The 21,849-nt window shown below is 52.3% G+C and overlaps 3 protein-coding genes across 4 annotated transcripts; all 3 read left to right on the plus strand.

Moving 5' to 3' along the window:
• Positions 1 to 1,067: 1,067 nt before the first annotated feature.
• NGRN (neugrin, neurite outgrowth associated) lies at positions 1,068 to 3,379 on the plus strand. The gene is made up of 3 exons (XM_063142253.1): positions 1,068 to 1,347; positions 1,429 to 1,539; positions 1,653 to 3,379. The coding sequence occupies exons 1-3, from the start codon at positions 1,256 to 1,258 to the stop codon at positions 2,131 to 2,133; spliced, it is 684 nt and encodes a 227-aa protein (XP_062998323.1). The 5' UTR covers positions 1,068 to 1,255; the 3' UTR covers positions 2,134 to 3,379.
• A 1,432-nt stretch (positions 3,380 to 4,811) lies between these two features.
• Positions 4,812 to 6,685, plus strand: HDDC3 (HD domain containing 3). Of its 2 annotated transcripts, XM_063142277.1 has the most exons (4): positions 4,812 to 5,008; positions 5,150 to 5,205; positions 5,396 to 5,636; positions 6,150 to 6,685. In XM_063142277.1, exons 1-4 carry the CDS (start codon positions 4,894 to 4,896, stop codon positions 6,278 to 6,280), a joined length of 543 nt encoding a protein of 180 aa, XP_062998347.1. In that variant the 5' UTR covers positions 4,812 to 4,893; the 3' UTR covers positions 6,281 to 6,685. The 2 variants fall into 2 exon arrangements, with proteins under 2 accessions (XP_062998347.1, XP_062998348.1); XM_063142278.1 differs by lacking the exon at positions 5,150 to 5,205 and having other exon boundaries at positions 4,821 to 5,008.
• A 584-nt stretch (positions 6,686 to 7,269) lies between these two features.
• On the plus strand, positions 7,270 to 20,482 carry VPS33B (VPS33B late endosome and lysosome associated). The gene is made up of 23 exons (XM_063142204.1): positions 7,270 to 7,369; positions 7,499 to 7,579; positions 8,611 to 8,672; positions 8,877 to 8,926; positions 9,769 to 9,836; positions 10,809 to 10,854; positions 11,109 to 11,203; positions 11,686 to 11,790; positions 12,328 to 12,424; positions 13,095 to 13,172; positions 13,366 to 13,439; positions 13,643 to 13,729; positions 13,821 to 13,911; positions 15,385 to 15,459; positions 15,920 to 15,984; positions 16,079 to 16,133; positions 16,227 to 16,273; positions 16,498 to 16,630; positions 16,735 to 16,808; positions 16,877 to 16,978; positions 17,126 to 17,201; positions 17,682 to 17,798; positions 19,928 to 20,482. The coding sequence occupies exons 1-23, from the start codon at positions 7,274 to 7,276 to the stop codon at positions 20,005 to 20,007; spliced, it is 1,854 nt and encodes a 617-aa protein (XP_062998274.1). The 5' UTR covers positions 7,270 to 7,273; the 3' UTR covers positions 20,008 to 20,482.
• Positions 20,483 to 21,849: the final 1,367 nt, after the last annotated feature.

Consider the following 21,849-nt stretch of genomic DNA (forward strand, 5'->3'; position numbering starts at 1 on the left):
TTCACATGACCTGCTGAGCCACAATGTTTAGCTCAACAGGCTTAACCGCCGTGGCTTAGTATAGTCATCAGAACAGGGCCACCGTCATCAGGACTAGCAGCCACTGACAGCCTTATCCTCCATTCATTTGCCTAATCCCCTTTTAAGGCTGTCCATGTCGGTAGCCATCAAGAAATCCTGCGGCAGTGAATTTAACTGTGCGCTGTGTAAAGAAGTATTTCCTTTTTTCTGTCCTGAATGTCCCACTGTTCAGCTTCATGGGGCGAGAGAGGAACAAAAACTTCTATCTATTTTCTCCACACCCAGTATAGGGTCCATCCCCCAGATCGAAACTGACCTGGACCAGAGGCCTGGAAAGGGAGATGTAACAACAGTGACTCTTCCTTCCCAACCCTCCAACCTGGGCTCTGCTGAGAGACTCCTTTCCACAAGGCCTGTGAAATAAAACCAGGTTAGCTCCTCATCCACATCTGAATTAAGGCTGATAGAGATTATGTTTTGGACCAACCCAGCATTCAATAACGCTAGTTGGCCAGAGGACAGCCTGGTAAGAAAACCAAGAATCTTCTTAGAATCATAGAATAGCAGAGTTGGAAGGGGCCTACAAGGCCATTGAGTCCAACCCCCTGCTCAATGCAGGAATCCACCCTAAAGCATCCCTGACAGATGTTTGTCCAGCTGCCTCTTGAAGGCCTCTAGTGTGGGAGAGCCCACAACCTCCCTAGATCACTGGTTTTGGATAAATAGCCCCTTATTTGAGATCTTTATGAACTCCTTGGTGGATACCCTGTGGACCTGCTGATTCTGTAAAAAAAAAAGAAGTTTCTTTCCCCTTCATATTATCAATAACTTCTAGAAACTCCGGGGCGCGGCCAAAGGCAACATGCGCCAGGGCGTCGCCCCGCCTTCCGAACCCGCCCGGGGCCCCTCCGCGGCTGCGCCTACGTCACCCCGCCTCGCCTTCCCGACCGAGGCGCCCATCCAGCCCGGGACCTCAGCAGCAGCAGCAGCTCTGACAGTCGCGGCCGAGGGAGGGCCTTTGCCTCGCTGCCCCGGGGCGCGGCGCACGCTTGGAGGCGGCGCGCCGCTCAGCCCGGCCGCTCGGGCTGGGGCCACCAGGGCCGGCGCAGGCAGGCAGGCAGGCAGGCAGAGCCCGGGCCGGGCCCGGCTCAATCCCGGGGAGGCAGCTCCAGGGCCGCCGGCTCGTTTGCCTTGCCCCGCGCCGCAGAGCGGGTCGGAGGCAGCCAGGTTCAGGATGGGGCCCGGCCGGCTCCCCTTCCTGCGGAGGGCCCTTGCCCGGCTCAGGGAAAGCCACGCCGAAGCTGCACTCCCCGAGGATGCGGAGAGGTAGGACCCGGTCCAAGCGCACCCCCCCCCCCCCACGCCGCGGCCTCCCCGCAGGCCCCGTCACCGTCTCTCTCCCCGCAGGGTGCTGCGGAGCCAGGCCAAGGCGGTCCGCGCGCGCAGGCTGCGCCAGCTGATGGAGCCGGCGGGCGCCCCGGAACGCGCCTTGACTCGCCAGGCCATGGAGCAGATGCGGTGAGCGCGGGGGGGGGCGGGGGGGGCGCCTTGCACGTGCTCAGAGGGCCGGGCCCGCGGGAGCCCTCCGGCGCTTCTGAGTCTCTCCCTTCACACCTGCTCCCCCGCCGCAGGTACCTCAGCCGGGAGTGGCCCGACGAGTGGCCCGTGGTCCGCCTGGCGCGAGGCTTCCAGGTGCAGCCCGAGGTGGTGCGCAGGGTCCTGAGGAGCCGCTTCTCCCCTTCCCCGGAACGGAGACGCGAGCAGGACGCCCAAGCCGGCGGCGGCGGCGGCGGCAGGGGCCCCCTGGCCAGCGAGGACACCTTCCGGCTGCTGCCCGCCAGCTCCGAGGGGGCGCTCGCCCGGCTTGCTGCGCCCCCGGCACGGGCTGGCCACGCTCCAGTGGCTGCGCAGCGAGTGAACCGGGACCGGGGGGCTCCGGGCAGCGGGGCAAACTGGGACGGGCAGCTGGCGAGCGAAGTGGAGCTGGCGGCGGCAGGAGGGCCGCCCCAGCGAGGCGTCGTGCAGAGGGGCCACGAGTTCTTCGACAGTGACGGGAACTTCCTCTACCGGATCCCCCCAGGTGCCGCAACCTCCAAGGAGGAGAGCCAGTGATGCGCCAAGCCCGCCTCCACGCCTGGTTCTGGCAGCAGCCTGTCCGGGCATCCTTACTTGCCACCATCCATGGCCTAGAAGGGAGGCCCACATTCGGCTTTGACTCTCAGGGAAGCAGTCAGCTTCACGCCTGCAGACTGGCAAAAAGCATCCTGCACTGGAAGCAAATTGCCTTTATGTGGGAACCAGGTCTGTGCTTCAAAAACACCCTGGTTCATACATAATGCCAATTCACGGGTAATTCAGCGCATGAATGGACAGGAGTGAGCACGTTGCCTTTTGCACACTTGTTGCTTCCATTTTTAATCAGCTGTCATCAACAACTTTTTAACTCTGGGCTATTGTAGGGTTAAAACCATGGGCAACTGTTCAGTTAATCTCTGCATTGTATAATCCTAAACAATCCAAAATTTCGAGTTTGGAGGTCACATCAAACAACCCAGGAATAGGGCATTGCTGGGTTGTTGATAAAAGCTAATTCAAAAGCACTCATTTTCCCATTCACTGTTTAAACAACCCATGGGTTGAACTCTCTGGCTGAGTTCGGACGACACGCTAATCGTGTCGCCTGAACTCAGCCTCTGTGTGTTTGGTGAGGAAGGCAGAAGCTAGCTAGCTTTTGCAGTATGAACTTCTTAAGAATACCACTTCCTCAGACTTCAGTTCCCCCTTCAATGTACCTTGAAAACCTAGCTGGGAGATCACTCACTCAGGGTGTAGAAGCAGCTGATTTGTTCTTTTTGTGGCCATGAGAGAAGAGTTTTCCAACTTGCACTGCAAACTTCCCAGGTAGGGCCGTTGTTGCTGCAAATGGTACTCTCTGTGATGTTTTACTGTTTGTTGCCAATTTGTATAATGTGTATTTGTAAATCAGTGGAAGAGAGTGGAGAGAATGTGAAGTGAATGCTGATTGGCTGGTGGTTCAAAGGTCTGGATTGGTTATTAGTACTGAGGGGGAGGAGAGGCAGTAGAATGTATGTGTGAGAGAGAGTTAGTTGGAGTTCGGGTCTGCTGAAGTTGAAGTTAAGATCTGGGGTTTGGCTGAGAAGGTCTAGTGAGACTGTAGGAACAACGGCTTTTATTATTTTGGGCACACATTGATTGGGAGGAGAGTGTGTAGAAAAGGGGTAGCATAGGCAGGATTGCAAATGAAACTATGAAACAAAACAGCATTGAACCAGATGAAACCATAAGCTTTGTAACAGCATAACCTTATTGCTAATTAAAGTTCTTTCGCTTTCATAAACGAGTGGATTCTTGGAGTACCTAAGGTTGGGTAGTGTTTAATGGTGGCAGCGGTGAAGGAGAAACAGAGAGTGCTGGGCTGCCTGCTGTGAGGCCAAAAAGAGTCAGTGAGTCACAGCATCAGGGTGCAGCATTCTGATGACCCACCCCAGAGTTGGGATCCTTTGATTTAAACAGAGAAATAAAGGAGGACCAAAGCGGGGTGGCATCACACTCCCCCTCCTCCCGAATACAGACGTATAGCATGCTGGGCTGTTTGTTTTGGCACCTGCTGGGCAATAAAAACTCCAAGAACAATATATGTAATAATAACTTCTTGCTCTTTTGTGACACCCAAAATCAGCTGCTTCGCCTTATCCTGTGGTAGGGCCAGCCCAGGTGTTCTGCTGGCAGCATCAGCCCTGCAGTTGAAGAACTGGGCTCTCAGTGCTGCTAGAGGACATGCAAGTCCCGCTGCCTGGCAGCGCCTTGTCATTTCTACTGTGGACCGGACCTTTTCTTGTCCCATCCCTTAGTGGTAATCCGGCCCTTCAAACAAACAAATGATCCAACTGAATGTTCTAATAACATTATCCTACTGAAATGAGACACCAACTAAAGACTTGCTTGTAGAAACCATCAAAGAACACCACAGACACTTCCTTTCGCCTCCCTTCAAACAAGGAAAGTAAGAGCTTGCCCGTGCGGGATTGCAGGGAAGGGGAAGGCAGGAGCAAATAGAACTAATTGTTTTTGCTGGACAGAAAACGTATGGGAGGGATCCACAATCCCACTACTTTCGCCGCTGAGGGTGCCTAGCATTTGACTGGATCAACATTGAGTAGTGCTTCTCCCAGGTGTTTAACAGCATTTAAAAGTTAAAAGTGCTAAGTTTGTTTTTTAACATGCCCCAGAATTGTTGTTTTTTAAATGGATACTCTTGTTTTTATACTGTAGTTTTTAAGTTTCTGGTGGTTTTTAAATTTTGTGTACTTTTTAATGTTTACTGTTTTAACTTTTGTGAACCGCCCAGAATGTAATAAATAAATAAATAAATAAATAAATAAATAAATAAATGGCAGAGCCAGGCCCAAAGAGCCCCATGTGACGAGTAAAAGGCGCCAGCAGCCGCTTGGAGAAAGCGCTGCCACAAAGCCTCCCAGTTCCCAAAGGCTGCAGCAGCAGCAGCAGCTCCAGCTCCCCCCGGCGAAAAGGCCCCTGCGCGGCCCTGCAGCCCCGACGACCCCGAGGGGCGCTTTGCGCCTGACCGGAAGCGCAGCAAGTCAACCCCCGCAGGGCGCCGGGGCTCCCCTTGCGCGAGGAGGCGGGCCTTGCTGCCCCTCCCCCGGGAAGGACCGCGCCGCCGGGGTCGGCAGTCACGGGCAGGCTTCCGCCGGATCGAGTCCCGGCGCCCTGGCTGAGCACCTCCCTCCCCGCGTGGCTCCCGCCGACTGCGCCGCCCGGGCTCAGTCCGGAGGCGGCTTCGGCTGGCCCGCAGGTTCCCGCGAGGCGGCCTTCGGTAGCGCCAGGGCCGCCATGAGCGCCCCCGATGCGGCGAGGCTGCTGGCCGCCGCCGACTTCGCCGCCCGCAAGCACGCCTCGCAACGCCGCAAAGACCCGGAGCGCACGCCGTACATCAACCACCCCATTGGTGAGCTGCCCAAACCGCCCCCCGCGTCTCTAAGCATGTGTAGAGTGCGTTTTCCTCCTGGGGCAGCGTGCTTTCCTTCCGAGTAGGCTTCTGCTTCAAGTTCCTTTTAGAAATTAAGAACTGCACTCTGTGTGCCCGCAGGTGTAGCTCAGATATTGGCGCAGGAAGCTGGAATAACGGACATTGCAGTACTACAGGTAAGGGCACCACCTGCTATCACATATATTCATCAACCCGACCCAAGGCTTCTAAGCACAATCCGTCAGGGGTCAGAATAGGTAATCGTCATAAGTGCCATTCAACACTTTACCCTCGAATTTGAAGCACAGCCAGCATGCTGGAGACACAGGCAGGCTTGAGCTTCGGCATGTCTCTTTCTATTCCCAGGCTGCCCTCTTGCACGACACAGTCGAAGACACAGACGCCACTTTCTCAGAGATTGAGGAGAGCTTTGGGGAGGAGGTACGGCGCATTGTGGAAGAAGTGACAGACGATAAGACGTTGCCGAAGATGGAGCGCAAGCGCCTGCAAATTGAGCATGCTGTGCACAGCAGCCAAGCCGCCAGGCTGGTGAAACTGGCTGACAAGCTCTATAACCTACGAGACCTGAACCGCTGCACCCCCCAAGGTGACCACAAAATCATAGAATAGTAGAGTTGGAAGGGGCCTATAAGGCTATCCAATCCAACCCCCTGCTCAATGCAGGAATCCACCCTAAAGCATCCCTGACAGATGGTTGTCCAGCTGCCTCTTTGCCTCTAGTATGGGAGAGCCCACCGCCTCCCTAGGTCACTGGTTCCATTGTTGTACTGCTCAGACAGTCAAATACTTTAAAAAGCATAAACTATCCAAGTTAAGTTAGGCAAAATAAAATCTAAAACCTCTCCAAAATTAAAACATAGGGTTTGACAAAAAGTGGGTTCAGACATTAAATCATGTGCCATTTTCAAATAGGCTCTGTTGGATTGGGTCTGCTAGATAAGGGAGCTGGACTCAGTATTCACCCCTCTTTCCAAGAGGCTCTCTGATCCCCACCTAAAGCAATAAGCTGTTCTGTCACAGTGTGCAGGCAAAGCAGCTGCTGCCATTGTTAGGTTTGTCATGTGTGTGGCTGGTTTCTGACTATTCTGTCTTTGGCCAGGTTGGTCTGAAGAGCGGGTCCAGGAGTACTTCCTTTGGGCCTCGAAGGTGGTGAGGGTCTTACATGGGACAAGCCCGGTGCTGGAGGAGAAGCTGTGGCTGCTGTTTAAAGCAAGAGGGCTACCCGAGTGAACTGCGGGACACAGACCTTGCTAAGGTGCTGGATCTAAAATGAAGAGATGTGTGGTCATTCGATTCCAGTTCCACTTACTGTTCCCAAGTCTCAAGAGTTCTGGTCCTGCCCACTCCATCCAGTGCCAAGTGTTCAGGTACTCAGAACGTGTTCTAGAAACAAGGCCACCTCTCAGAGGACTTGTCCATCCTTGGGAACAGGCTACTAAAACTTCTAAAGTTGAGCAGAAGAGGAAGAATTGATCAGAGAGAAGGCAGAAACCCTTCTCAGCTCATAAACTACATCTGCGGAGTCCAAGAAGTGCAGCAGGGTGTCCTAGTTCTTAGGATTTGTTTTTAGTTTGGTGGATACTGAAAGCATGCCTGTTGATAGTGGCCCTCAATAAAGCCCAGAGCAAAGTGTGACTCACTTGGCATCAGTCTCATCTTAGCAACCCTGCTGGGAGGGAAATTCTTTGACACCCCCCCATGAGATGGAGGGGTGGATGCTTGGGGGGCGGTGGGGTGTGGGCGGGTGTTCAATACCAGCAGCGTTTCCTGGTGTAAATAATGAAGCCAGCCCCCATTTCCCTGCCGCCTTCGTTCTTGAAGAGAGGCGAGGCCCCGGCAGCACCTTGCTTTGGGGACAAGGCGACCCTAAGCGGTACGTCTGCGAGTCCCGGCGCTAGCCGAAGGGCAGGAGCTGCTTTGGGTCCGAGGGGCGCGGCGGACGCCCCTGTGGCCGCTCGCCCACGGCTCCTGAGCCTAGAAGGGGTCGGTGTGGGAAGGGCCCCGAGGCGAGGGGCACGACGACGGTCCCGCCATGGCGAAAGCGAGGCGGGGCTCCGGGCTCCGAGCGCGCCCTCGACTCGCCGCCTCGAAGCGTGGCGGAAGCGCCCGGGCGTGGCGGAAGCAGGCCGAGCCTCGTTGTCATGGTAGCCGGCCACTTCCGGGGGCCTGAGGGCGGCTCCGGCGGCTCCCGCGCCCGCTGCGTCTGGTTCCGCCCGCTGCGCGATGGCTTCCCCCGGGCACCGCGACGCGCCGGAGCTGCCCGATTTCGGCCTCTTGAAGCGCCTCGCCCGGGACCAGCTGGTCTACCTCCTGGAGCAGGTGCAGAGGGCGGCCCGGGGCGCGGCGGGGCGGGGGGCTGGGGCGGGGACGGGGACGGGGACGGGGGCTGGGACGGGACGGGGACGGGGACGGGCTGCCTGCTGGCTGAGATCGGGCTTCTCTCCGCAGCTTCCCGGCAAGAAGGACCTGTTCATCGAGGCCGACCTGATGAGCCCGCTGGACCGTATTGCCAACGTCTCCATCCTCAAGGTGCCCTCGGCAGCGCAGGGACTTGGCGGCTCAGCCCCGTCCGTCGCTCCCGCCCCGGCAGGACTTCTGCCTCTGGCAGGCAGGAATCCAACCGGTGCAACTCTCCCTATTCTAGAGTGATGGGAGGTGTCACCGGAGCTGTTGCTTTTCTGCTGGGCCCTCAGTGCCAGAGTAGGAGGCCGCCAAGGGAGCCGTCAGCTGGGAAGGGAGGAGAAGCCGGGCTGAATTCGCAGTGCAGGGCGGGGCCGGGCCTGAGGATGGGGAGTCGAGGCCCTGCAGTTGCAGGTCGCATCACTGAGCATCCGAGCGGCCTCTTGTTTCCATCCGCCCTGCTAATGGGCCGCTGCAGATCAGTCTTGCTGCAGCAAACTTCAGGGGAAGTGGCAGGGCCACCCGAGTGACCTGCAGGACACAGACCTTGCTAAGGGGCTGGATCTAAAAGGAAGAGACGTGTGGTCATTCGATTCCAGTTCCACAGGAAACAAGCCCAGCTCTTCTGCAGGAGCCCCTCCTCAAAGCCCCCCCCCCCGGAATTGTGCAGGATGTTATTATTATCATTATTATTATTATATTTATTTGTATCCCGCCTTTTGCCCAATGCTGGGCCTCAAGGCGGCCTTACAAAGTTTAAAACCTACATTGGGGGGGGGAACAAAACCATAAATGTTTAAAATACACAACAAAATTATAAGACATTAACATAGATGGAGGGCCAGATTATTCTCCAAAGGCCTGCTGGAACAAAAAAGTTTTTGCCTGCTTCCAAAAGCCCATCAAGGAGGGAGCCAGCCTAGCTTCCCCGGGAAGAGAGTTCCAGAGCACCGGAGCAGCCACCGAGAAGGCCTTCTCCCATGTTCCCACCAAGCGTGCCTGTGAAGATGGTGGGGACTGAAAGAAGGCCTTCTCCAGAAGATCTCAAAGCACGGGCAGGCTCATAAGGGAGAATACGTTCTTTCAAATAACCTGGACCCGAGCCATAGAGGGCTTTTGATGTTGAACTACTTACCCCTCGGTTTCATCTTTCTGTGCAGCAACATGAAGTGGACAAGCTTTACAAGGTGGAAAACAAGCCAGCCCACAGTACCAGTGACCAGTGAGTGTGTGGCACAAGGTCTGCTCTGCGTATATCCCATGCTATATTCTGCTTGGCAGGAGCACATTCTGCTTGGGAAGGGGGCGAGGGTTGTGTGTCTCTAGAGCGCTGCTACTCAGACACCAGAAAGGGGATGTAGCAGAGCCATTTTCCTGACTGTTCCCCCCAGATTGTCTGCTTTTGCTTCTCTCTCTTTCTCCCAAGATTGTGCTTTTTGGTCCGGCCACGCATCAGGAACGTGAAGTATGTGGCAGGTGAGTTGGTAGCCAGCAGAACTGGTCCAGGGGAGGAGGAACAACCATTGCAGCCCTCGGAAGGTGCCAGTTTGGACAATCTGTACTGGGACAATCTGTTGCTCCTCCTGGAAGGGATGTCAGCACTGCATTATTACATGGGTGGCCTCCTCTCAGCCATAACCTTGCAGTGGAAAAGACTAGCCAGGCTAGGTTGCCAGCCTTCTTTGGCTTGCTCATGGTGCAGTCTTCTGCTGGTACCAGAATTCATGTGGATGCTGAGTAATTGAGAAGTATGTTTTCCCCCTGTCATTTATCCTAGTTCCTCATGGGCTGCCTGGGGGTAACATCTCTTGCACCTGGCTGGGCTCACACACACACAAGCTGCAGGAATGTTGGCTGGTGGGCATCTTACACAATTAGACCAAGGACAGAAACGCCACAGCCCTCAGGATAACTGCATTCAATCTATCCTTTGGGGAATGAACTCTATTTTGGTGGGTTCTCACACTAGTGAGCAGCCACAACTGAAGACAAGTAACACCCTGACCTGCATATTCTGGCCTCTGCCTTCAGCCAGGGGACTAAGGCTGCTGGGAGGCTGCCCTCCCTGCCTCCGAGAAGAACATCATAGCAGTGGAGAGACCAACCTGAGAGAGAGCATGAGTTCTGGGGAATTTTGTATTGTACTAACCTGCTGTAAGCCTCTTTGAGAATCATTCAATTGAAAGGCTGTGTGTGTCAACATTTTGTCTTAAAAACAAACAAACCCAGGTATCTTGGAGCATCTTCTTTGGGCTGCCTAGGACAGGGATGGGAAGGGCCTGGCCAGCCTCACCTGGCACTTGATCTGTTTCTTTCAGACATAGTGAACGCTGATAAGGCAGCTGGCCGGACCCGCAAGTACAAGATTATCTTCAGCCCTCAGAAGGTATGTATATGACACACGTCTTCCTTCAGCAGGGAGTTTGGCTTCTCAGGAGTTGCCTTCTGAGTTCTACTTCTGGTCCAGGGATAGCTCAGCAATTATGTGTTACCGTCTGGAAGTTCTGCCCAGTTGACCTTTGTATTGTGGGTCATATCTTGAGCTGGGTGGACTCTCTCTTTCCTGCTCTTCCTCAATGAACTTGTGCTGGCTTTAGCATGGGTCATAGGGGTGTGTGTGTGTGAAGAAGGACACCGTAGGGGGAGAAGGGAGGAAATCTCCATGCACAGAAGTAAATTTTATTTGAGCCCGACATGTTTTCAGTTGAATTCTTCCGAGGCACTGTGAGACACAACTAATGTCAGGCTTTGCCACGGTTTTAGCCTTTAAACTAAAGGCTAAAACTAGTTTGGCTGTCAGTGCTCCTGAAGAAGAATTCATTTTGAAACACATTGGTCACAAATAATCTCATTTCATTCATTGCATTTTATACCGCCCAATAGCTGAAGCTCTCTGGACGGTTTACAAAAATTAAAACTACAACAACATTTAACAATATACTAATCACCAATACCACAATAATATTCAAAAATATACTAAATACAAGTTTATAGCAAAACAAACCAGATGAGAAGATAGAAAAGAAAAAGCTTGATTGGAACAGCATTTCTCCCCCTGAAGCAGCAGCGCCTCCCAACCTACAGCTCCAGCCTTGCTTTTAAAGTCTCCAGGTGGGGTGGATGGGAGGGGAGCAGGTGGAATAGCTCACCCTGGATGGAACAGCATTTCTCCCCCTGAAGCAGCAGCGCCTCCCAGCCTTCAGCTCCAGCCTTGCTTTCAAAGATACTACTGTGTATTTAGAGGTAATCTCCCTTTTTTCCTTTCAGAAGAGAGTAATTGGTACCTGCTGGGAGGGAGGACCAGGGGAGCTTAGGGTGGGTGTTTTCCAAGGCTGAGTGTCTGTCTTGTTCTGTGCAGTTCCACACATGTGAGATGGTGTTGGAGGAAGAGGGGATCTACGGGGGTAAGTTTCAGGGATGGGGAACAGGGATCTAACTTCACGGATCTAACTCAGCCTCTGTTCAAATCAGGGGATTAAGTCTGGGGAGGTTGGACGTGCAGTTCTTCCGCTCATTGTTGGCTGTCCAGCAGCCCCTTCTCCGAGCTCAGCAACCCCTGGGCAATCACCTGGGTTATGTCAGCGGCCAGTCAAAGACACGGGAGAAGGCTTAAGTGTCAAAGGCAAAAGCCCCCCTGTGCACTCTTGGCCCCCTCCAGATGTGACCTGGGATGAGTGGTCCTTCTACCTTCTGCCTTTGGATGATGATATCATCAGCATGGAGCTGCCAGAATTCTTCCGTGATTATTTCCTGGTCAGTACTAGGTTCTGTGTCTCTTCATTCCCCCTTTCCTGAGCTAAGTGGGAGTCTTGGGCCTTGGGATGTGTTATTCATGATTACAGATAGACCTGTAGAATGAAATTGAGCCATAATTATATCCACTTAAAATAATCATGTGTTAAATCACAATTTCTTAGGGCAGATAACTGACAGGTGGACTTCAAACTGCAATGTTGATTAATAAATTAGTACAACATTTTTGTATGCTGTTAATTTGATTTGTTTTGATAGCTTCCAGAAATGCTTTCTCCATGATTAGAAACTGTCACTGTTTTTCAGTGTTTTCCAAACATCAATTTTGCTGCAGTGAACTTGTACAAAAGAGATCCACATCTTGGTGATGGAGTAACATTATCAACAGCGTGAACAAAAGTGTTAAACTTTTTCCTTGATGATGGCTTTGTGTTGCTAACCTTCTGGATCAGTCCCATCTTGTTGCTCCTGTGCTCTTGCAGGAAGGTGATCAGCGCTGGATTGGCACTGTGGCCCAGGCTTTGCAGCTGCTGAACTCCCTCTTTGGCCCATTCACCAGGACCTATGGGATCGGGCGATGCGCCAAGGTAGGGACTGGTCTCTCGGGGGCTGCATACCAAGGGGATATTGTCCCACTAGGAGGGCTGGCTGGGAGAGGGGTGTGGTCCAGAGAGTGACACACCTCTGATTAGGGGTACATTGGCATCCGGGGTAGAGCCAAGCTGGAATGGCTGAGGGTGGGGAACCCCTGGTCTGCAGGCTGGCTGTGGCCCACAGGGCCTTTGGATCCGACCCACAGCCACTCTTCTTTCCTGCTCCATGGAGCCATTACGAAGCCCCCATTTGCATGAGGGAAAGAGAGGGGAAAGGGTTGGCCCTGAGTGAATGCAGCCCTTGACATGGACATTCGGTGTCCCCTGCTCTACGCAAAGATGCTTCTGAAGCCCCCCCACCCCCAGTGGAAAGGCCTTGGCGGCGATGCCTTCTTTCGATCGTGGGGTGGGGTGGGGTGGGGTGGGGAGCAAGTTGTGCACAGCAGGTGAGTAGTTGGATTCAAACAGGATGCCTCCCTTGCCTGGGGTGCCCTGGACTGAGCGGCCAGACAGGGTCTTGTTTTCTCCCAGATGGTCCATGAACTCTGGCGTGATCTAGTAGAGGAGAGCGAGGTTGACAGCGTGGGCAGGAAGCCGGAGATTGGCCACATTTTCCTCATGGACAGAGGTAGGGGCCTGGGAATGCCTTGATGTGGGCTGTGTGTGTGCGTGTGCGTGTGTGTGCTTGCGCTCCTTGCCTTGATCCTGGCGTCCTTTGCTTGGATCCCTCAGCTAGCTTGCTCTGAGCACCAGCTGGTGAGGTGCACCTTTCCCAACCTGTTTTTTATAAGTCAGCAAGTGAGAGAACACCACACGAGAGCAGTGCTTCTCTGAAATAGGATGTGGGCTGCAGGAGTCCTGGGTTACAGAGAGCCAGGTGAGCAGAGAGAAGGCATCGAAAGGAGGGGCAGAGGCAGGCAGGCAGGCAGGGCTGAGGGGAGCCAACTGTGAAGGAACAGGATGGCTGGATGTTTCTGAGGCTGCCAGGCTCTTGGGCCTAATGGAAGCAAGCTGAGCTAGTTCTGCTGTGCTGAACTCTACCATGCTAGAAGGCAAAAAAGATCTGTGTGACATGGGAAGTGAGGCCTCTGGCCATCTGCATAGACCGGCAGCTGCTCGCCAGGTGTCTTTCTCAGCTGTGCCCTATTGCCTGCCAAATGTGTGTTCTGCCACAGAGCTATGATTGGTGGAGGTGGTGGGGAGCCCAGGAGCAAGAGACCCTGAGAGGCGCTCTGGAGGGACTCCTGCTGGGCACGCACACACACACGCCCGCCCCAATCCAGTGTCTCCCTCTTCAGATGTGGATTACGTCACAGCGCTCTGCTCTCAGGTGGTGTACGAAGGCCTGGTGGACGATACGTTCCGCATCAAGTGTGGTAAGTTCCCCACCCCCAGGCCGGAGCCCTTGGTGCGGCCTTCCTGGCTGCCCCTTCTCCATGGGCCAAGGTGTTCACCTGCCTCCCAGAATGGCCCCTAAGTGGCTAACACAACAGTCCGCCTTTGGAGGAGAGGCCACTGACAGGCCGAATGTCTGTGGGCGGCGTTTCCTGGGGAATTCTCTTTCTGCAGGGAGTGTGGACTTTGGCCCAGACGTCACCTCCTCTGACCGAAGCATCAAGGTGCTGCTGAATGCCCAGGACAAGGTGAGCCTGTGCCTGCAGCTCTTTTGAGACCTGGGAGCCATGGATCCCCAGGCTTGCTCAGATGGGTGAAGGATGTGGGAGGTGGCCTATGGAGGGAGCTGCTGGTTCCTGGCCAGGGATGGTGCAGGAGCCTTGGCCATGCTGTCTGCCCCCCCCACTCTCTCTCTCTCTCTCTCACACACACACACACGCTCTCTCTCCAGGTGTTCAGCCAGATCCGCAATGAGCATTTCTCCAGTGTCTTTGGTTTCCTGAGTCAGAAGGCACGGAACCTGCAGGCGCAGTATGACGTGAGTGGGACCGGGCAGGGAGGGGCAAGAGCAGGAGCCGGGAGGGGTGATGCCTGGCGGGCCCAGTATGCAGCCAATCTCTCCCTCACAGCGACGGCGTGGGATGGATATCAAGCAGATGAAGACCTTTGTCTCCCAGGAGCTGAAGGGCTTGAAGCAAGAACATCGCCTGCTGAGCCTACGTAGGTCTCTCTCTCGCTCCCTTTCCAGGTGGTGGGTGGGGTGGCAAGGGGGGGACCAAACGGAAGTGCCCATTTTGTAGCATCGAAACCTCACGGGGCCCTTTCTGCAGGCATCGCCCACGGCCCTCGTTCATGGGGGGTGACCCTTGAGGCCTCCCTGGCTGGCCTGCAGTGCCACTCCTTAGCCCCCACCCTGCAACAGGTGGGCTTTCTTCCAGCCTAATGGCAGTGGGGGGTGGGGGTGGATGAGATTTTAATTGCTGTGAAGGGGTGTGTCTGTATATATGTATATTTTATTTATTTTATTTATTTATTGCATTTATATGCCGCTCCATAGCCGAAGCTCTCTGGACAGTTTACAAAAGTTTAAAACAGTAAATATTAAAAACAAATATACAAAGTTTTTAAAAATAAAAAGCATAAAAATAACAGTATTAAAGTCCATTGCTGTGGTGTCTCCTATGATGTTGTAGGGTGGGCACGACCCCTCCTGCCATGCTGCACACTGGGTGCAGATGACACGCCGACCCATGGGGTAGCAGCATGCACAGGGGCAGGGGGAGCAGCCAAGGTAGGGGCTTCCCTCACTGCAGCCATCCAACCGTGCCCAGTGTCTCCCTAAGTGCTGGACGCTGGGGCTACGACATGAAGGACGACAGGCTTCCCTGTTGTGGCAATGGCCGTGTTCAGGGGTTCATCACCCCCACTCTCAAGCTGCTGCACCAATTCTTCCGAAACGCCGTAGTTTCTTTCTTAGGGCCCCCTTTGTGCTGTTCCTCATTTACAGATGAATGCTCCACAAGGAACGTAGGACATAAGTGCAGCCCTTTTTGGAAACCCTCAAAATGTAATGGACAGACCTCCCTGCACTTATTCATCTGGAACTTGGCGTGCACAATCCCCTAAGAGGCAACGAAGCCTGCACATTCCTTCCAATTCTTGTTGAGCTATAACCTGAGCCCAGGTCAAAATCCAGTACAGTCTTTACTTCTGATTTCCTTCCTCCTACAGACGTATATCTCAAGAGCTCACTATAGTCTCTTCTCATTATAGTCTGCGTCATGTTTCTGGGAATTTCAGGGGAGGCTGGCCCAGTACCTCAGCCTTCAGGAACTGAAATCTGGAAGGCTCCGGGCAGGGCCTTTTTCGTGGTGGCACCGTCAATCCCAGGCACTGTCCTCAAGCCACCTCGAACAATTCCGTTTAGACAAATTCAGCGGCAGCTAACACGATGAACCCTTTGTGTTGTTTTGCTGGGCTTTCTTTTCTTGTTTTGCTTCCGATGTTTTGTCTCAGCGAACCAAAACCTTTCAAATTCACCTCAAATGTTTTGCTTCAGGCGAAACGTGTCAGCAGCGTCTAATGGTTTTACTATTTCTGGACGATGGTTCCGTGTGTGTGTGTGTGTGTGTATGAGTGAAAAAGTTCTGCGCTCCCACCTACCTAGTTCAACAACCTTCCTTATGTCTGCAGATATTGGTGCCTGTGAGTCCATCATGAAGAAGAAAACCAAGCAAGATTTCCAGGAGCTGCTGAAGACGGAGCATGGTGAGGGGGACACCAGCTTGCCCTGTGGTCACCCAACAGCCCATTTAAAATATACAATGAAGAGCTGCTGATCTTGACTTTGGGGGGTCTCCACTGAGCGATGCCACTGTTGGGGGGGGGGGAGCCACCATGCTTGCCCCGTCACTTCAAAACTAGTTATTCCAAGGAAGTTCTCAGCCTTAAGACCTGTAACAAAACATCAGGAAGGCCTCTTAGGTGGGGGTTGTCCTGGTCCTTTAATGCCTCTGCCGCCCCTGCAACTGGTGAATCATTTGGTCTTTTTGGTTGCGATCTTTTGGCATCTCTGAGGATGGCTGTTCCAGGGGTGCTGCTTGGAGGCACAGGGGCTTTCTTTGGACTGGTGAGTGATCAGAATGGGACAGTGAGATCTGTGCAAAATCTGACAGAGCTGGAAAGAAGGGGGGGCTCTGATCTCCATTCTCTCCACTTGTCCCTGCAGCCCTCTTGGAAGGGTTTGAGATCCGCGAGACCATCGGGTTCATTGAAGAGCACATCAACCGACAGGTATGGCGGCGGATGGGGCCATCGCTGGGAGAAAGGGCAGTCCAGGGCTCTCCACTGACGTGCTTCTCTCTCCCCTGCCCCCTTGCTGGGAAAGGTCTCCCCCATTGAGAGTCTGCGAATGCTGTGCCTGTTATCGATCACAGAGAACGGTGAGTGTTTCCCTGCTGTATGGAAAGGGGTCCTTGGGAGCATGCACGGGGCAGAGCTGTGCAATGACTTCTTGGCGTTTCCGGTTTCTCTAGGGCTCACCCCCAAAGACTATCGCTCCCTGAAAGCCCAGTATCTACAGGTGAGTGGGGAAGAGCAGCCTTCCTCTGGCAGGTGTGGGGAACCAGGTGCACAATTCTCCATCAGTGCTTGAGACTCCATCCGGGGGCTGTGCCGTCCTGTCCCCCCCCACTCCCAATGGCACATGCCCCTCCGCTGTGGCTCTCGAGGATCCCCACCTCATGCAAGCGAGCTTCCTTGGCGATGGTCCTGCCCTGACACACACCTCTGCCCCTCCCCTGCTAGAGTTATGGACCCGAGCACTTGTTGACATTCCACAACCTGAAGCATCTGGGGCTACTGACGGAGCAGGTGCCTGGGGAGACCTTGACAGCTGTGGAGAGCAAAGTCAGCAAGCTGGTGACTGACAGAGCCGCAGGTAAAGGGCGCCGTGGCCCTTCTGCAGCTCTGCTTGGCCTGAGGAGGGGCATCCTTTTAATCCCAGAAGCTGCTCAAGCTTTTCCTTTGCCGTCCTCCTTCCAGGGAAGCTCTCGGATGCCTTCAGTTCACTAGCCAAAAAGAGCCATTTCCGAGGGATAAGCAAGAAGCTGGGGCTGGTGAGTGCTGAGCAGGGTGGGGGTGGGGCAGCCGGCAGCCTGGGATGATCAACACCCTTTTCCTGCAGATCCCACGTGCGGATGGGGAATACGACCTGAAGGTCCCCCGAGACATGGCCTACATTTTCAGTGGTGCCTACATCCCCCTCAGCTGCAAGATCATAGAACAGGTGCCTGTCTAAGTTCGCCCCCTTGGCCCTCGCCAGGTGATTCCAGATTGCCCTCTGCTTGCAGGCAGAGGGGGGCAGGCCTGAGATGCCCTTTCCCTGCAGGCGCTACCGGCGCCACCCGCCTTGACTGCATTCTGCCTTGTTCAGGTGCTGGAGCGCAAGAGCTGGCTAGGCCTGGAGGAGGTGGTGCGGCTGCTTGGTGGGAATGAATTCGCTGTTATGGGTAAGTGGACGGGAGGCGGGAGTGGAAATCAACACCCCCCCTCCTGAGGTCGACCACGTGCCCGTCTTGAACCAGAGGTGCCTTGTCCCTGTGCGTGCTCTTTCTCGCGTGCCTGGCTTTGAGGGTGGAGTTTATTACCTATAAATAGGTTTATAGCCTGCTTCCCTGCCCTTTTCAAAGACACAAACCTCAAATATTTATTTTTTAAAAAATATAACATTTATTGTACATTTTTTTCAAGCAACAGAACCACTTAAAATCAGCCCAGCTCTGGTCTAGCTGGCCTCTTTCCAGGTTAACCTAGCAAGATTGGGTTTATTTATAGTGGCAATACTTTAATGTTTTCTTTTATTTAAAAAAATTGCAAGATGGGAATATATGGGCACAGTTGTTTTCATCCTGCCTGCCTCAAGGTTGTGCATTCCACTGAAATGAATTTAGCAGATGGTGAGACCTTGTCATGCTGTGTCCTCCTTGCAGATGCAACTGCAGAAGAGAACCTTGCTTGGGACTGCCAACGTGTTGTGCTGGCTGTCTTCTTAGGTGGCTGCACCTTCTCTGAAATCTCAGCTCTTCGCTTCCTTGGCAGAGAAAGAGGTACAAGGCAAACTTGAGTTGGAGGGGTCCTCTCCTTGTGGGGTGGCAGGGAGCCTGCCTGGCTTATGATCCCAGATGGCAGCTATCTGGGGCACCATTCGGGGTTTTTTTACAAATGACTTCAAGTTAAAAAGAAAGTAAGTTTCTAGGCCTTATGAGCATAAGCATTATTATTATTATTATTATTATTATTATTATTATTATTATTATTGCACAATCAACGTACATGATGCTGTACATAGTAAAAGAATAAAACAGCAACACCCTGCCACATAGGCTTACATTCTAATAAAATCATAATAAAACAATAAAAAAGAGAAGGGAATGCACCTAATAGGCACAGGGGACAATAAAACTAACAGTGTGAAAGTAAGAACAAAGTCAAGTTCTAAAAGCTGTAGAAAAAAAGAAGTTTTCAATTGAGCTTTAAAAACAGTAATTGATTATGAAGGAGACAAAAGTTGAGTGTAGCCATACACGTACTCTGGATTTTAGGAAAGCTGATTTTAATAAACTCAGAACTATGATAAGTAAGGTCCCGTGGCAAGTGAGCCTAATGAGAAAAGGAGTGCAGGATGGGTGGGAGTATTTAAAAAAGGAAATTTTAAAGGCACAGTTACAAACAATTCCAACAAGGAGAAAAGATAGAAGACAACAGAGGAAACCAATGTGGCTCCACAAAAAGCTTAGAGATGACCTGAAAACAAAAATGGATACATATAAGAAGTGGAAGGAAGGTCAGGGTACAAAAGAAGAGTACAGACAAGTGGCGCAGAAGTGCCGAAATGGCGTCAGGAAGGCTAAAGCTGTGAATGAGCTGAGATTAGCGAGGGATGCTAAAAGCAATAAAAAGGCTTTCTTCAGATATGTGAGTAGTAAAAGACAGAGGAAAGAAATGGTGGTTCAACTGCTTAATGAGGATGGCAAATTGATAACAGACGACAAAGAAAAGGCTGATGTGCTCAATTCCTACTTTGCCTCAGTCTTCTCCCAAAAGCAGGTCTATGACCCCCCTGGAAAAAGTGAAGCAGAAGTTGAGGGGGCAGGATTGCAGTTTGAGATTGATAAACAAATGATCAAAGAACACCTAATTTCCTTGAATGAGTTCAAATCTCCAGGGCCCGATGAACTGCATCCTAGAGTAATGAAGGAGCTAGCGGAAGAACTCTCAGAACCTTTGTCTATTATCTTTGCAAAATCATGGAAGACGGGTGAGGTGCCGGACGACTGGAGGAGGGCTAATGTTGTCCCTATCTTCAAAAAGGGGAAAAAGGAGGAACCTGGGAGCTACAGACCAGTCAGTCTGACATCCATCCCTGGGAAATTTTTGGAGCAGATTATAAAGAAGTCAATCTGCAAACACCTTGAAATCAATGCAGTGATTACTAGAAGCCAACATGGATTTGTCAGGAACAAATCCTGTCAGACTAATTTGATCTCATTTTTTGATCGGGTAACCTCCCTATGAAGAGAGACTGAAAGAACTGGGCATGTTTAGCCTGGAGAAGAGAAGATTGAGGGGAGACATGAGAGCACTCTTCAAATAAAGGTTGTCACACAGAGGAGGGCCAGGATCTCTTCTCGATCCTCCCAGAGTGCAGGACACGGAATAACGGGCTCAAGTTAAAGGAAGCCAGATTCCGCCTGGACATCAGGAAAAACTTCCTGACTGTTAGAGCAGTACGACAATGGAATCAGTTACCTAGGGAGGTTGTGGGCTCTCCCACACTAGAGGCCTTCAAGAGGCAGCTGGACAACCATCTGTCAGGGATACTTTAGGGCGGATTCCTGCATTGAGCTGGGGGGTTGGACTCGATGGCCTTGTAGGCCCCTTCCAACTCTGCTGTTCTATGATTCTATGAAAAAGTGTGCAGAAGCCTGAGGGGACCAAGCAAGCCTTGATGCAGTCTGTGATGCTCTGCAAAGCTCCCTGTCCAATAAATTATGCAAATAAGCAAACCTATGCAGGCTTCCTGAGCTGACAGTTTCAGGACAGAGACTTTGGCTAGTATTCAAGTAAACTTTTCTAGTGCAGCTTGCCCTGCTCATCTGTCTTTGGCACAAAAAGGTGGGCTGTTGTTCTGAGCAGACCACCTTGCAATTTCACTTCCTATCTTCCCTTCTCTTAGGGCTCAGGTTCATCGTCCTGACAACAGCCATCACCAGCAGTGCACGGCTGCTAGAATCCATGGTAGAGATGAGGGCGTGACAGCCTGCAGCAAGGAAGGGATGACGGGGATCCTTTGAGTGTCCTTGGTGTTCTTTCTGAACCTGCAGCAAGTCTACCAGCAAGGATCCCTCCCTGCAGAAAGGAAGCTGGGGCATCTCTATCCTTCACCACTCAGCAAGAAAGGAGGGCTCAGCTGTGCTTCCTTCCTGGTTTAGCCCAACTGCACTTCCTGGTTTAGCCCTGGAGCACACCTGCAGGAGCCCTGCCTCTTCAGTTGCAATGTCATACTTGAAACTTGGGCGGTCTCCTTCCCTGCCTACCCGTTGGTGCCAGCCCCTTATGGCATTTGGCTCTGGGATTCCACTGGGAGATGCCAATTGCTGCCCCCACCAATGTGACTTTCCCTATTGTTGATTTTCATGCTGGTGGCACCATGCAGGATCCCAGAATAATGGGGGGGCTACTCAGGTATGGGTGGCACCTGCCTTGTAATAAAGATTTGTCTGGCCATTAACATATGATCTTGAGTTCCTGTAGACAGGGGAGATGTGGTGGATATCATTTACTTGGACTTCTAAAAGGCTTTTGACAAAGTCCCTCACCAAAGATTCCTTAGCAAACTTAGCAGTCATGGAATAAGAGGAGAGGTCCTCTTAGTAGCTGGTTAAAGAACAGAAAGCAGAGAGTAGGAATAAATGGTTAATTCGCCTGATGGAGGGAAGTAAATAGTGGGGTCCAAGTATTGGGACCAATTCTTTTCAACTTGTTCATAAATGATCTGGAATTAGGAGCAGTAAAGTGGCCAAGTTTGCTAGGGGATCGAATTATTTAAAGTGCATTTAATAGTTAAATGGAATTCAATGTAAGCAAGTCTAAAGTGATGCACGCTGGGTCAAAACCAACTTCAAGTATAACCTGATGGGATCTGAGCTGGCGGTGACTGAACAAGAAAGAGATCTTGAAGTTGTGGTGGACAGCTCAATGGAAATGTCAACCCAGTGTGCAGCAGTTGCAAAGAAGGCAAACTCCATGTCAGGCATTATTAGAAAAGGAATTGAGAATAAAACTGCCAGTATCCTACTGCCTTTATACTAATCTATGGTGCAACCACACTTGGAATACTGTGTACAGTTCTGGTCTCCACACGTAAAAGAAAAAGGATATTGTAGAGTTGGAAAAAGTGCAGAAAAGGGCAACTAAAATGATGAAGGGGCTGGAGCATCTCCCCTGTGAGGGAAGGTTACATCAACTGGGATTGCTTAGCCTGGAAAAAAGGAGGCTAAGGGGAGACATGATAGAGATGTTCAAAATTATGCATAGTGTGAAGCATGTGGATGGGAAGACATTTTTATCCTTCTCCCATAATACTAGATGCCGGGAACATCCCATGGAGCTGATAAGTAGGAGACTCAGGACAGATAAAAGGAAGGACTTCTTCACTCAGCACATAGTTAAACTGGAATTCGCTACCACATGATGTAGTGATGGCCACCCATTTGGATGACTTTAAAAGGGGGCTGGATAAATTCCTGGGGGGAGAGGGCTATCAATGGGTACTAGCCTTGATGGCAGTGGCAAAGTGTGACCTCCAGTATCTGAGGCAGTAAGCTTGTGTGCACCAAATGCGGAGGAACATGGGTGGGAGGGTGCTGTTGCACCATGTCCTGCTTGTGAGTCCCTAGACGACAGCAGGCTGGCCACTGTTTGAACAGTGCTGGACTAGATGGGCCCTTGGTCTGATGCAGCATTAGGGCTCTCCTTGTTTTCTTGTTTCATTAGTAACACTGAGGAAAGGGGGGCGGAATCTACAACATTGAGAACAGGAGGTGGCAGCTGCTGCTTTCATGGATGGTCCAATTTTATTTTACAGGGTTAGGGCGC

This window comes from Elgaria multicarinata, chromosome 16 (assembly GCF_023053635.1).
Source record: "Elgaria multicarinata webbii isolate HBS135686 ecotype San Diego chromosome 16, rElgMul1.1.pri, whole genome shotgun sequence".
Classification (NCBI taxonomy): Eukaryota; Metazoa; Chordata; class Lepidosauria; order Squamata; family Anguidae; genus Elgaria; species Elgaria multicarinata.

Coding starts and splice junctions, on each gene's coding strand:
- NGRN (XM_063142253.1), top strand. CDS start 1,256: ATGGGGCCCGGCCGGCTCCCCTTCCTGCGGAGGGCCCTTGCCCGGCTC. Junction 1,348..1,428: donor CTCCCCGAGGATGCGGAGAG/GTAGGACCCGGT, acceptor CTCTCCCCGCAG/GGTGCTGCGGAGCCAGGCCA. Junction 1,540..1,652: donor CAGGCCATGGAGCAGATGCG/GTGAGCGCGGGG, acceptor CCCCCGCCGCAG/GTACCTCAGCCGGGAGTGGC.
- HDDC3 (XM_063142277.1), top strand. CDS start 4,894: ATGAGCGCCCCCGATGCGGCGAGGCTGCTGGCCGCCGCCGACTTCGCC. Junction 5,009..5,149: donor GTACATCAACCACCCCATTG/GTGAGCTGCCCA, acceptor GTGTGCCCGCAG/GTGTAGCTCAGATATTGGCG. Junction 5,206..5,395: donor CGGACATTGCAGTACTACAG/GTAAGGGCACCA, acceptor TTCTATTCCCAG/GCTGCCCTCTTGCACGACAC.
- VPS33B (XM_063142204.1), top strand. CDS start 7,274: ATGGCTTCCCCCGGGCACCGCGACGCGCCGGAGCTGCCCGATTTCGGC. Junction 13,912..15,384: donor ACATCGCCTGCTGAGCCTAC/GTAGGTCTCTCT, acceptor TTATGTCTGCAG/ATATTGGTGCCTGTGAGTCC. Junction 16,809..16,876: donor TAAGCAAGAAGCTGGGGCTG/GTGAGTGCTGAG, acceptor CTTTTCCTGCAG/ATCCCACGTGCGGATGGGGA.